This window comes from Aythya ferina, assembly GCF_964211825.1.
Source record: "Aythya ferina genome assembly, chromosome: 19".
Taxonomy (NCBI): Eukaryota; Metazoa; Chordata; class Aves; order Anseriformes; family Anatidae; genus Aythya; species Aythya ferina.
Genome location: NC_140309.1, coordinates 10930583 through 10942113, shown reverse-complemented (window position 1 = coordinate 10942113; position 11531 = coordinate 10930583). Strand labels below are relative to the sequence as shown.

Sequence of the window (11531 nt, the reverse complement as noted above, 5' to 3'; positions counted from 1 at the left end):
ATAACAAAGGTAACAAAAACATTTCAGAACAGTTTGTGGATTAAGATAAATGTCGACATATTTAATATAATTGTTACTGGGAAGCAGCATTTCCCATGGTTGACAGGATTTCTCTATCAAAAGATTGCAAGTCCACATAGTATCAAATTTACTTCCTAGTATCTAAACATCTGTCCAATACTGTATTGCTGTTTATCAACTCTAAATTAAAAATTTGAGTCCTGACATCCATGAGGGAAGCATGACCAAACCCAGAGGAAATACCCGGAATGGTGCACCAGAGTCGCAGAGGGGTGCTGCAAGATCCCTCCTGTCGGAGGAAAAACTCAAGGAAAGCAAAACATCCCCAAGGTAGCTCACTCAGGAAGAATGTTCTCTTTCTCCGGGGGTTCAACAATTCTCAGGCAGCAGTCTGCAAACTCAACGAATAATGGCTCCTGCATGTACTTCTTCATGAGGGAGCTCTTCTCTTCTGCTTCATCAACTGTCAGCAGCAGCTGCCGGAGGTGTGGGTTCAGGAGCAAGCCTTTCAGTTCTTCTGATTCTCCTTCAGAGAAAAACAGATGAACAACGCTAATTGTGAGCAGTTACAAATGTTGCTTAGAACTTTGTTAGTTTGAGGGTAAATTCTCAAGGCAAAAGGCCGGGTACGCAACACGGGAAGCTTTAAGCTGAGCTACAGAACCACAGTGCCTCAGTAACACAGCCCAGCCGGCCTTACAGCCCCCCCAAACCCCCTCCAACCCCTCAGGCTCACCCAGCAGCTTGAGCTTCTGCAGCGGGACTCGGTCCTGTTCGTCGTCCTCCGTCAGGATGTCCGCCACCGACCAGGGGCTGCCTAGGGACGGCAAAGAGAACCGGGCCGGGGGTACCCAGCCCCCCCGTACCCCCCCAGCCCCTCGTACCCCCTCACCCACCTCCATAAACCCCCCCAGCCCCTTACCTGCCCGCTGCCCGGCCCGGCCGGCCCCTCGGGGCTCTGCCAGCCCCTCCGCCGCTCTGCCCGGCTCCGAGATCCCCGCGGCCCCGCTCCCATCCCCGTCACGGCGGCACCGGGCTCGGTGCTCCCTGCAGCACGGCACGGAGCAGCTGCGGGCACACGGCTCCCGTCAGGGCCCGGCGGCGCCCCTCACGCAATGGGGGCGGCCGCCGCGGGCCCACCTCGCCCCAAACCCGCTCCCCCCAACCCGTTTCTCCTCTCACTAAGCCTCGGCGCAGCGCGGACACCGGTACGGGGCCGTCCCCGCCGCCCCGCACACCCCACAGCTCCGAGCCGCCCTCATGGCTCCCCCGGCCCGCTCCAGGCCCGGCCTGCCCAGCGCCGCCCCGCCCCGCGTCAGGCGCGGCCAGCACAGCGCCGAGCGCCGGGGTTCGGCCTACAGCGTGTTTTTTTTTATTTTTTTTTTTTACATAAAACCGAGGGTTTTTTTGCTCGCAGCCGCTAGGGAGAGGAGTGTTGGGGTTGCTTCGTCTGGGCTCGGGGAGATTGGGATGCTGGAGTAAGGACAAAGGAAGAAATAAACGGGAAATAAACGCCTACAAAGCGTGACTGAGGGGGGTGGATGGTGCCTGGGTGAGCTCCGCCATCATCGCGGCCCTGTGGCACCAATGAGTAACAGCTGAGAATAAATTAAACATAGACTAATGTCACCTGGATCTCCTCAACCAGGACTTCCCCATCTGTGACTGCAGGGGCAGAGAGAAGACAACAAAGTGCTGAGACCCCTGTGGCCAATGTCCCCGTCACCAACCACAAGCATTCATCTCCACTGGGGTCTGACACGTTCATTACCAAAATCTAATTTCCTTTCTGGAGAAGGAGGGAGGGTGAGACCTCTGCCTTTCACAAAATGCCCAGCCTTGACATTTTTATTTTGCTTTGCTGTGTACAAGGGACTTCGCTACAATTCTGGGACTGAAAAACTCCAGGGAGGTTTCCTGCTGGAGCAGCTCACGTTTCAACACCACGGATTCATGGCTAATTATAAGCAGAAATATGAAAAGCGTAGGCACAAACGTCTCACAGAATCACATAACGCAGCTACAAATAGAGATAGAATAAAATTCTACCAGATAAATTCCGCAGATAAAATTACAGCAGCAAAACAGCGCAGAATGCCCCCAATCACAGATCCAGCAGTCGAAGCTACAGCCCTGAGTGTAAACAAGAAGGAAAATAACACATCCCCCGGCAGTCCTGAAGCCTTTCCAGCCATTTAATTCCCCCAAACCCACAAAAACACCACAAAAGGGCTGCTCCCAAGGGCAGCTGGCGGACTCCGCTCCCCCCGGTCCCCCTTTGGTCCCCCCTGGTCCTTCCCAGAGCCTCCCGGGCCGCCGGCGCTGTCCCCCGGGCGGTGCTGAAGGCTGCTCCCGGTCCCCGTCAGATGTTGGCCACGGCACAGGCTTGCACACGGTTGGCAGAAAGGCATCTCAGAGACTTGAGCTTAGCCCCCAGCTCTTTGGCTTTCAGGGTGTATATCAGCGGGTTCCCCAAACAGTTCATGGTGATCATCATGGCCGTGCAGTTTCGGAAGATGTAGACGCTCGGGTAGAGATCGAGGGGGCACTGGTGGTTTGTCGCATCGAATATGACCCCCGCAAAGAAAGGAGCATAGGAGACCAACGCTAGGACCCATATAAAAATGCTAGTTCTGGCCACCTGGATTTCGGCAGATTTGTAGGTGCCGGTAGCTTGCCCACATGCTTTCATTCTGAGCTTTCTTTTCCTCAGGATGATAATGATTCTGAGGTAAGTGAACAGAGGAACAATAAAAGCTGCCACAACGTTGGGAATGGTGATGAAGATGAGGTAGTCAACGCAAAACGGGCTGTAGAGGACTGAGAGATTTCTTCCCATATGCAAGCAGTTCCACCCCATCAAGGGCAAGCAGCCCAAAGAGAAAGCAAGGATCCAGCTAATTAAAACTACAGCTATGGAATGTTTTCTAGTAACCCTGAACCTTGTCCTGATACTTTCAGACACAGCCAAATAGCGTTCGATCCCAATGCTTACCAAGTTATAGATGGTGGATAAAATCGACGTAGTATATAAGGAATAAGGTGCAAGTATACCCTTGGATCCAAAGATTGTACTGTCAGGGTTGGTGATGAACAGCACTGAAATCCAAAAGCCAGAAAAACTCGTGAAGAGATCAGAAAAAGCCAAATTGCAGAAGAGGATAGAGATAGGCTTATGCAGATCCTTTGTCGCCATTCTGGTGATGATGACTATGCAGTTGAAGATCACAGAAGCAATGTTAATGGTCAGCTGGGGGATGCCCAGGGCAAGTACTAAATAATGATTCCAAATTTTGGTATGGTTAGCAGAACAGTTTGAGTATCCAGTCATGGTGGGAAATCCCGCTTTCAAGCAGTAACAAAGTCTGCTGTACACATCCCGTATGTGGCAAGAGACTGTACAACTACATGAGTGTTACTGCCACCTTGTTCTCCAGTCGAAAAATGAATATTGAAGCACAGCCTCTGTTGCCACATCATTGTCATGACAGTGGATTAATCTTTAACCACTCGTGTTTTTAAATATTTGGGTTACCAACTCAGAACAGAGCCAACTACCCTTAAGTTGCTAGGATAGGCAGAAGTGTAAAGCATATTTACTATTATAAAGCTGATCTGCTTAAAGCAACCTTTATCAAGAGCAAAATTTGGCCAGTTCATGTGAAGATAAATGATCACACGAGTGGTTTAGAAGTCTGAAGATATTCTAAAATTGAGTGAATGTGGATTCATCTCTAATTCACTAATAGATTAGATAGAGAGATAAAGATTAGAGTCAGAAAATAGAAGTATTTTTCTTTTAGGTGGAGGGTATGTGACTGATGGCACACAAAAAAGAGTATCATTTTTTTGTCACTAACTTGGACCCCTATGAGGGATTTAGGCAGCTGCCTAAATGGAGATCAGCTCTAGTGACTTCACACAACTCATAAAGTGCTCAAGGTCAAGAATCTGTTTGAGGTTTTCTGGGTAAGAAATGTAATGGTTTTCAGTTCTTTTCATTCAATATAAAAATAAGAAGAAAAGATGTCTCCTTATCACCTAAGCTTTATTTGCACTAAAATAGATGGTGTCTCTGGAAGTTTATAGATCTCCAGTTTTAATCCCTCTAATTGCCCTTGCCCAGACTGGACACGAGCAACAGACAAAAATGTTGACATTAAGATAGAGGTTTCTTATTTCAGTCACTACCCTAGTCACAAAACCTGCAATTTTATTCTTAGAAACGTTGCTTTGCAAAACAATGAAAGATCCATCTTAATACAGACTTAAGACAGTACACTTTTATGTGCTTAATAATCACATGAAGTATGGTTGGTTTTAAATCTTAACTGAAAGATAACAGAACCTATATGTTTGCTGTCTCTTGTTTACAATTACTAATTGATGTGACCAGTGGTGCCTGATTTTCTAAGGATGGTTAGATCATATCTACAAACAAACCCCAAGCTGGTAAGCAGAACGACATGATGAACTGCAATGCTACAAAGGGGCTCTGAAAAGGTAAGAAGCTCCGTTGCCACTGGTGTTCCTGTGCTTTGGCATACAGAAATATCTCAGTACTGAGTACTGGAGTACCCAGAAGTTGACAGACTATACCTAAAATTGTACATATTTTCCTTTTGTTGTGTAAATCAGAGGTACTGATGCTCTATGACAAAAACAAACAAAGAAAAACCTATGAGACATTGAATTAACTTAATTTTCAAACAAGCAAGTGCAGGAGGAGGGCTTAACTCTTTGTTAGAGTAATTGGAGTGGGGACTTAAGATGCTTAATCAGTTCTGAAAATGTCATTTTTTCCCCTTAATTCTTGGGTGAGAACATAGCATGACAATGACAAACATCTATACTCATACCTTTGTTATAAGACATTTTCCGTTTGCTTTTTTAAAGTTAATCTATATTGTACATTAACAAAACAACATAATATTATTGTATCGTTTACTTCTCTGTCTTTTTAAATATAAATGATTTTTGAAAACGAAGTTTAAAATAAACGCGACGAGAAAAAATATCCTTTGGACATACATTTAATGCTGCCAGTCAGCAGAGGGCACTACTGTACCAAACAATTATCTGCAGTATACAGTGGGGAATATGGAAGTCTTAAATACTGGAGCAGTTCGGGTGAGCAGTAAGTACACCAGTGTATCAATATGAACAGCATGGATATTTTTTCTGCTCAGAAGCTTTTTTTTTTTTTTTTTTTGCTTAATGTTCTGTGCCACTCCATGTGTGATTTGAAACTCCCACACACAGAGACCTCTCCAACATGCTCTAGCTGCTACCTGGCATCCAACTGCAACTGAGCAGCGAGTTTTTGCAAGTTTTCCTTAGTAAAATATCCATATGAAGCCATGTCACCTACTAAGTTGGTCAATTAATGCATATGGCTCCATTTAAATGTTTTTTTTTTTTTGTTGGTAGTGGTAGTTTGATTTGTGTTTTGTTGTTGTTTTTGTTTGATTTTTGTTTGTTTGTTTGTTTTTTATGGTGTCATTGTTGCTCCTCCCTCACCCCTTACTGTTGTTTTAACAAAGGATTAATTTGTATCAGTAATAATTTTATACAGTGATACTAAAACAGGAGCTCAGCTATGCTTATGGGATTTTCACATTCAGTGGTAACATCTGAGCAGTACAGCAGCAATTTGAGCTCTCAGACTAAATCTGTGACCAATACAATAGCTCTGTCAGAATTTTCAACATAAGACATTTGTGCAGAAATGTTGTGTTTAAATGGATTTATTCATTTTTTTATTAAAATTGAAGTTTATGAGCATATATCATGGTTGGTGTGCAATTAGTATGCAATTACTATATATTAGAAATGCTTTACACAGGTAAATAATCAGTATTTCAGATGGTCACAAGGAAGTCCAAAGAATGATTATATAGAAATAAGGGCTGGGAACTGATTAAACAAGTCTGCTGATTTATTAATATCCTATAAACTATTCTTCTCTAGTGGCACAGAAAAAGCATGCTGTGTAATTCACCTCATACAAATTTGTCAGCCACACCTTTGGTGTGAGATTGCTGCTGAGCAAGGACTCTACTATTTCTGTCACTGTCTAAGTGCCGGCACCACAAGTCAGCAACTCCTTTTAATAATAGCAAGTGAGGCAGCAAGGAACGTACAGCACAGATGATCATCTGTCAGAAATAGCAGAGGGCACCAGACCAAGACACACGCAGTCCTGATCTCCTTCAATTACATATTTGATGGCTCTGTGAGCTGATAGGGGGTCCACGGGTTGTGATGAACTGCAGGCTATGTGAAAGCGTGACATCTTCAAAAATATCCTAGTAATTTTGAAAAGTATATCCATGAACTGGAGCTCCAAGGTGCCCTGGATATTCCTGAAAATGCTACTTGAAATTTCTCTAATTTGAAAAGCTGGTGTTCAAGCATGAAAGATAGTGTGCAGTCAGAATGCAATTAAAAATAATATTGAATAATATAGATAGCTCTTAACAAAAAAGATTTGTAATCTTAATTCCCTAATTTAATTGCATAAAAATAGTGTGATGTTACTAGGCTAATGGAGAAAATATTATTATGGAAATAACTTTTTTAGTATGCTTCATTACAAAAAACAAAACAAAAAAAAAAAAAAACAACACAGATTTGTAATCTCAGCCCTCTGTAAGAAAGTCTGAGCTCTCAAAAACAGATGAAAAGTAATTTCAACTCCAAGCAAACACTGTGTGAGGTAGGGAGTCACTGTGCCACCAAATCTGCACGTATAACAATGTCTGTGCAAGGTGATTCTTATCATCACATGTTCTGGGAACTTGATAATCTTTTTGTACTTACACTTATGACACATCTGTGAGGAAAGAGTGTTATCTACATTTTACAGATGGGAAAAGAGCAATCAAATTATTTGCTTAAGATCAAACAGAAGTCCAGTATGGAGGGAGCTGAATCTCAGGCTAACATTTTAAACACTGGCTGTACCTTTTTGTTGGCAAGTCTTTGAATAATATTTACCTAGTTTTCACCCTCTACAACACTCTAATACTATCATTGTTTGTATGTTTCTTTATCTGAATGTCCAAATTACTATTGCTTTGATATTTGTCCTGACTGAGACATGGCATTATTTTATTTTGCTTTAAAAAAAAAAAAAAAAGCAAAAAACAGTAATAATATACTTTCCTCACTGACACCTCCTTTTGCCATAGAATCTATAACTTCAATAATAATTATCCTACGATTATGCCTGTGGAGAAGACCATAATCACTGAACATGCTGAATAGATCGAGAAAGAGAGGTGATAAGCCTTGGCACTGAATTTGTAATGAACATTCATTTCAAGTTGCCATTCTGGAAAATCTACCTTCACACAACACATCTTGCAGCTTCAGAAACGCCCGGAACCTGCAGCGTGTGTGCCTCAACAGGAATCACAAGTGTCCAGCAGCTCTCAGAATAACAGGCCCCAGCTGCGACATGCCAAAGTTGATTTCAAAACAGGATAGGAAGGAAAAGGGCCTTGTAGCTCAGTGCAGTAACCCTTGGACAACATACACTTTTACCTTAACACCATGCAACAGCAATGCTCTTTATATTGCTAATACCCTGAGAAACCTGAGTTGCATGTGACACTGCAGGAGAAGCTGCATCCACGTAATAAAAATGAGAGCTCCACAGCACAATCACACTACAGCTGATGTGGTGCTACCTTCAGAGCAGCATACACACCGTGTAAATATAAGAAAAACAAGGCACTGAAAGGTATTTTCCAGTTGCTTTCCTGCCACACATCCAGTTCCTGCTTCCATGCCTGACCCACCAGACCTTGCTTGTTGTGAAGGGCAACAGTTTGACTTTCTCCTCACCTGCCCTGCACCCCAGCTCACCAAGCTGCAGGCAACACAACCTGACCCAAAACTGGCAAGTGAACTGCAGACTGCCCAAGCGTTGAGAAAATTAATTCTCGTTTGCCATGACCTTTGGCAAAGCCTTCAGACGAGAATATCCATCTACATAATTTGTCAGTGGTCATCATGAGGCCTGCAAATAAGGAACCTTCAGGAAAGGGAGTAATACAAATAAGGAGCCTATTTATCCAATTTATGTTTTAATTTATGTGGATTAAAGTCTTCCTCTTTGGAGAGGAAGACACAAATGGTATGTATGATCTTCCAAGATTTTTCTGAGATGTTTTCAAAAGAGAAAGCTCTCCGGTCTTTCTCCACCCACTCTCTTTGAGGAATTTTGAGTTATCTGATGTTCCAGCTATGCTTTCATGGCCCCACCAGGAGCATAAAGTGAAGACAATCATCAGACTTCTATGTAACAATACGTTAACTACAAGCCACAAAATAGTGGCAAGGACACCCCTGCAACTGCATCTCTCCCTCACGTCCCATGAATGCACAGCCTGAATCTCTCTCTGACATGGCAGAAGTGTTATTTTAAATTTTGAGGAACTTGTGTTACACTGCCTAAAGGGAGGCAAACATTGATAAATATCTGAAACCAAAGTCATATGTTAAACGAAGACCTCTACCATTAATTTATATGTGAAGAAGTCAGAATGTATCTTATCCCTTTAGACATGAGGAAGTCCACATAAATGGCATCTTCCTGCTAAACTAAAAACCTATAGATGCACAATAATGAATCCTGTTACAAGAAAGCAAAGGTTAGAAATGCACATGCTTCAAAACCAGGCAAAATAACTAGGCAGGATGTAACCTCAGAGCTAAATATTCAGCCCAGAGGCACACAGCCTTCAGAATACACCTTCATAATTCTAGCAAATGTTGCACTGCACACTGCTGGTGTTTTATCACTCACCGAATGAAAACCACTCATTCACATACAGAATAGTGCTCTACATCAGAAATACTGAGCAAAGGAGAGTTCAGTTTTATTAATGATGACCTCACATAATACAGGATCTAATCCTCGAGTACAGACTGAAACTGTTTGTACACAGCTAATGCACCAGAACTAAGCCAAAGACCAAATAAAGAGTCATTCCAAAACGCTTCTAAGTACTCCACTGGAAACGACCTCACATTAGAACAAGGTTTCCCAGTAGAACAGACTCAGGGAGAAGTATGGCCAGCCCCTGGTTTTCACATGAAAGATGAGACCTTAAGGTGTCAGGTTCACCAACAGTTACTGCTCACGAAATTCCAGATTTCCTGTTCAGTGGTCACGGAACTAATGAAGAAAATTACGACACACGATCCAATGTAGAGTACTTAGTGTGTTTTCTCACTTGGGTGGGTTTCCCAATCACCCAGACACTAATCATGAAATTCATCTTTGTTTTAAATCTCTTGTTAGTACTTCCCTCTCCCACTGCAAGGACACTTCCTCTCAGGTCAGCTCGTCTATGAACAGGATTTGGACTCAAATCAGTCTCACCTTGGCAAGCCTGAGATCTTCCTTCTAGGAGCAATTGTTTAACCCAGCTCCCCGGCACAAAGCTGTGCCACCACCTTGACTTTGGCTGGGACTCTAACGCATTTGGACCCTGGAGTCAGACCCAACCTGCTCTCATCCCCTCCTGTCTGCGCTGCAGGGGCACGGAGGGACTGCAGCCGCTCAGCTGGAAGGCTGTGTGCCGCTCTGGGCTTCCTCCCTTCGGCACATGGTAGGATCATTTGGCTCAGACACATGTGAGCCTCATTGATGTCACGTCAGTCCCTCCGAATGTCCTGTGAAACCCTTCTGGAGTAGCAGGCTATGGTCAGATCTCACGCGTTTCAGAAACCAGGCTGAGAACATCTCCAAAATCTTTGCTGCTGTGCTCCACAGCTAGGCTACAAAGTCAATGCAGGTTGTACTGTTTCTGACAATCCCTCCTGCTCTTATCTATCCTGTAGCTACAGCACAACTGCAATCATTACGTCCAAAAAATAAATAATAACCCTGGGTTTAATGATCTGTAATAGGCTTCCTTCAGAACTCTGTCTCTCAGCTTCTCTGACCCACATCCGCACATGTATTAAGGTCCAATGTCCAAAGGCCTTTGTGAAAACCCACCTACACTGCAACTCCTTGTCAAAATATTCATAGGTGCAAAGATGCCAGTGAGAATTGATAACCAGGCACTGGTCAGGTAGATTTTTTAAGATTAAAAATGGTGATCAAATTATGGCTGTCCTGTTTATTTAGATTATAAAATTTATAAGGAAAAGGAATATCTTTCACTGAGTCTAAATACACTTGCTAGCACAAATTAAACCTAAAGATTTAATTAAACATGACTGCAGTGCAAATTATTACCACTTTAATAATGACAGTCTGGAAGGTTTATAAAAGGGAAAAAAAGAATGAATCCTGAATTTCAAGATCAAAATGTTTAATCCTCAGATATTTCAGCCTTAAACAGAAGGGCTCTAGAAAGCTCTTAGCTTTCAGGCAGCTAAACATGGGTAGGGTGAAAACAATTCATGCAAGAGCTTTGGTTAAACTCCCTCACTGAAGACCACCCCTGGAAAAAAAAAATAAATAGAAAAGCCCAAGAATAAAACGCCTTGCACATGCCCTTGAAGGCTGGCACCTGACACTGCCGTGTTCACACCCCCCTGTCTCTCTACGTGCTCAGCATGCACCTTGCTTAGATAGCTCCTCAGAGATTGCTGAACTAGGAAGTCCAAAAATGCAACAAATTCCCTTATTGTTCTCGTCAATGCAGTAACTATTTTTCTTAGCACCATGTGCTAGGCAAATCATCATGTGTTCACATTTTAATCTATCTCATCCAGCATGGAAAAACACTACCCAGCATATCTTCATTGTTGGAATGTTATTTATAGCCATCCTTTTTATGAATAAAGACCTGCTCCTAAGTCAGCTGTCAGATTTCCCATTGTTACTACAGTTGTGATCCTCTGCGACCCCACTACTGACGCTGTAGTAGCCTTCACCTGGGGGCCTGCAACTGTTGGTAAAGGCACGAGCATTTATTAGGCTCCTTTTTAACTTCATCCCTCTGCAGAGACCAGGCTTTGCTGGAGGATCAGGCTTGCTCAGGGCAGCCAACATAATGCCACTCCACAACATTTATACCCCTTCACGGAGGGGCACTGGGTCAAGCAGCCTGCTCCTCTTGCACCCAGTGCAGGATTTGGGTTGTATGCCCACGGACAGAGAAGTATCTGGGGGAAGGGGAGAAGCTGTACTTCCTCCTCAGCTGTATTGAAATCCAGCCCTGAATGAAAAATAGAAAATGTATATATAACAGAAACTGTAGAACAAAAAGCAGCCACAGCACTTTTCTGTGCACACCTTTGTTTGTTGAACATAAAGCCTGAATTGCAGTGAATCAGGCATGTGAAATTGAAGTGTTCAGATAGGAAGAGGGGACAGAAAAAAAAAGTATCTGTACCTTATACTGTAGTACCAGAATCAGGAAAGTCAAGAAAAAGTGCTTAAAGTGGAAAAAAAAAAAAAAAAAGAAAAAGAAAAAGAGGAAAAGGAAAAGGAAAAGGAAAAAGGAAAAAAAAAAAAAAAAAAAAGGAAAAGAAAAAAGGAA

General features: G+C 43.2%; 2 protein-coding genes across 2 annotated transcripts; both read right to left on the bottom strand.

The window, feature by feature from the left end:
* Positions 1-32: 32 nt before the first annotated feature.
* Positions 33-1307, bottom strand: ZNHIT3 (zinc finger HIT-type containing 3). Its single transcript, XM_084493600.1, has 4 exons — positions 1204-1307; positions 944-1089; positions 758-838; positions 33-547 (listed from the first exon to the last, which is right to left on the bottom strand). The coding sequence occupies exons 1-4, from the start codon at positions 1281-1283 to the stop codon at positions 357-359; spliced, it is 498 nt and encodes a 165-aa protein (XP_084349726.1). The 5' UTR covers positions 1284-1307; the 3' UTR covers positions 33-356.
* Positions 1308-1837: 530 nt separating this feature from the next.
* Positions 1838-4886, bottom strand: LOC311421580 (lysophosphatidic acid receptor 1-B-like). Its single transcript, XM_084493598.1, has one exon. It carries the CDS (start codon positions 3350-3352, stop codon positions 2384-2386), a length of 969 nt encoding a protein of 322 aa, XP_084349724.1. The 5' UTR covers positions 3353-4886; the 3' UTR covers positions 1838-2383.
* Between the last annotated feature and the right edge of the window lie 6645 nt (positions 4887-11531).

Coding starts and splice junctions, on each gene's coding strand:
- ZNHIT3 (XM_084493600.1), bottom strand. CDS start 1,283: ATGAGGGCGGCTCGGAGCTGTGGGGTGTGCGGGGCGGCGGGGACGGCC. Junction 839..943: donor CCGGGCCGGGCAGCGGGCAG/GTAAGGGGCTGG, acceptor TGCCGTCCCTAG/GCAGCCCCTGGTCGGTGGCG. Junction 548..757: donor GCAGAAGCTCAAGCTGCTGG/GTGAGCCTGAGG, acceptor TTTTCTCTGAAG/GAGAATCAGAAGAACTGAAA.
- LOC311421580 (XM_084493598.1), bottom strand. CDS start 3,352: ATGACTGGATACTCAAACTGTTCTGCTAACCATACCAAAATTTGGAAT.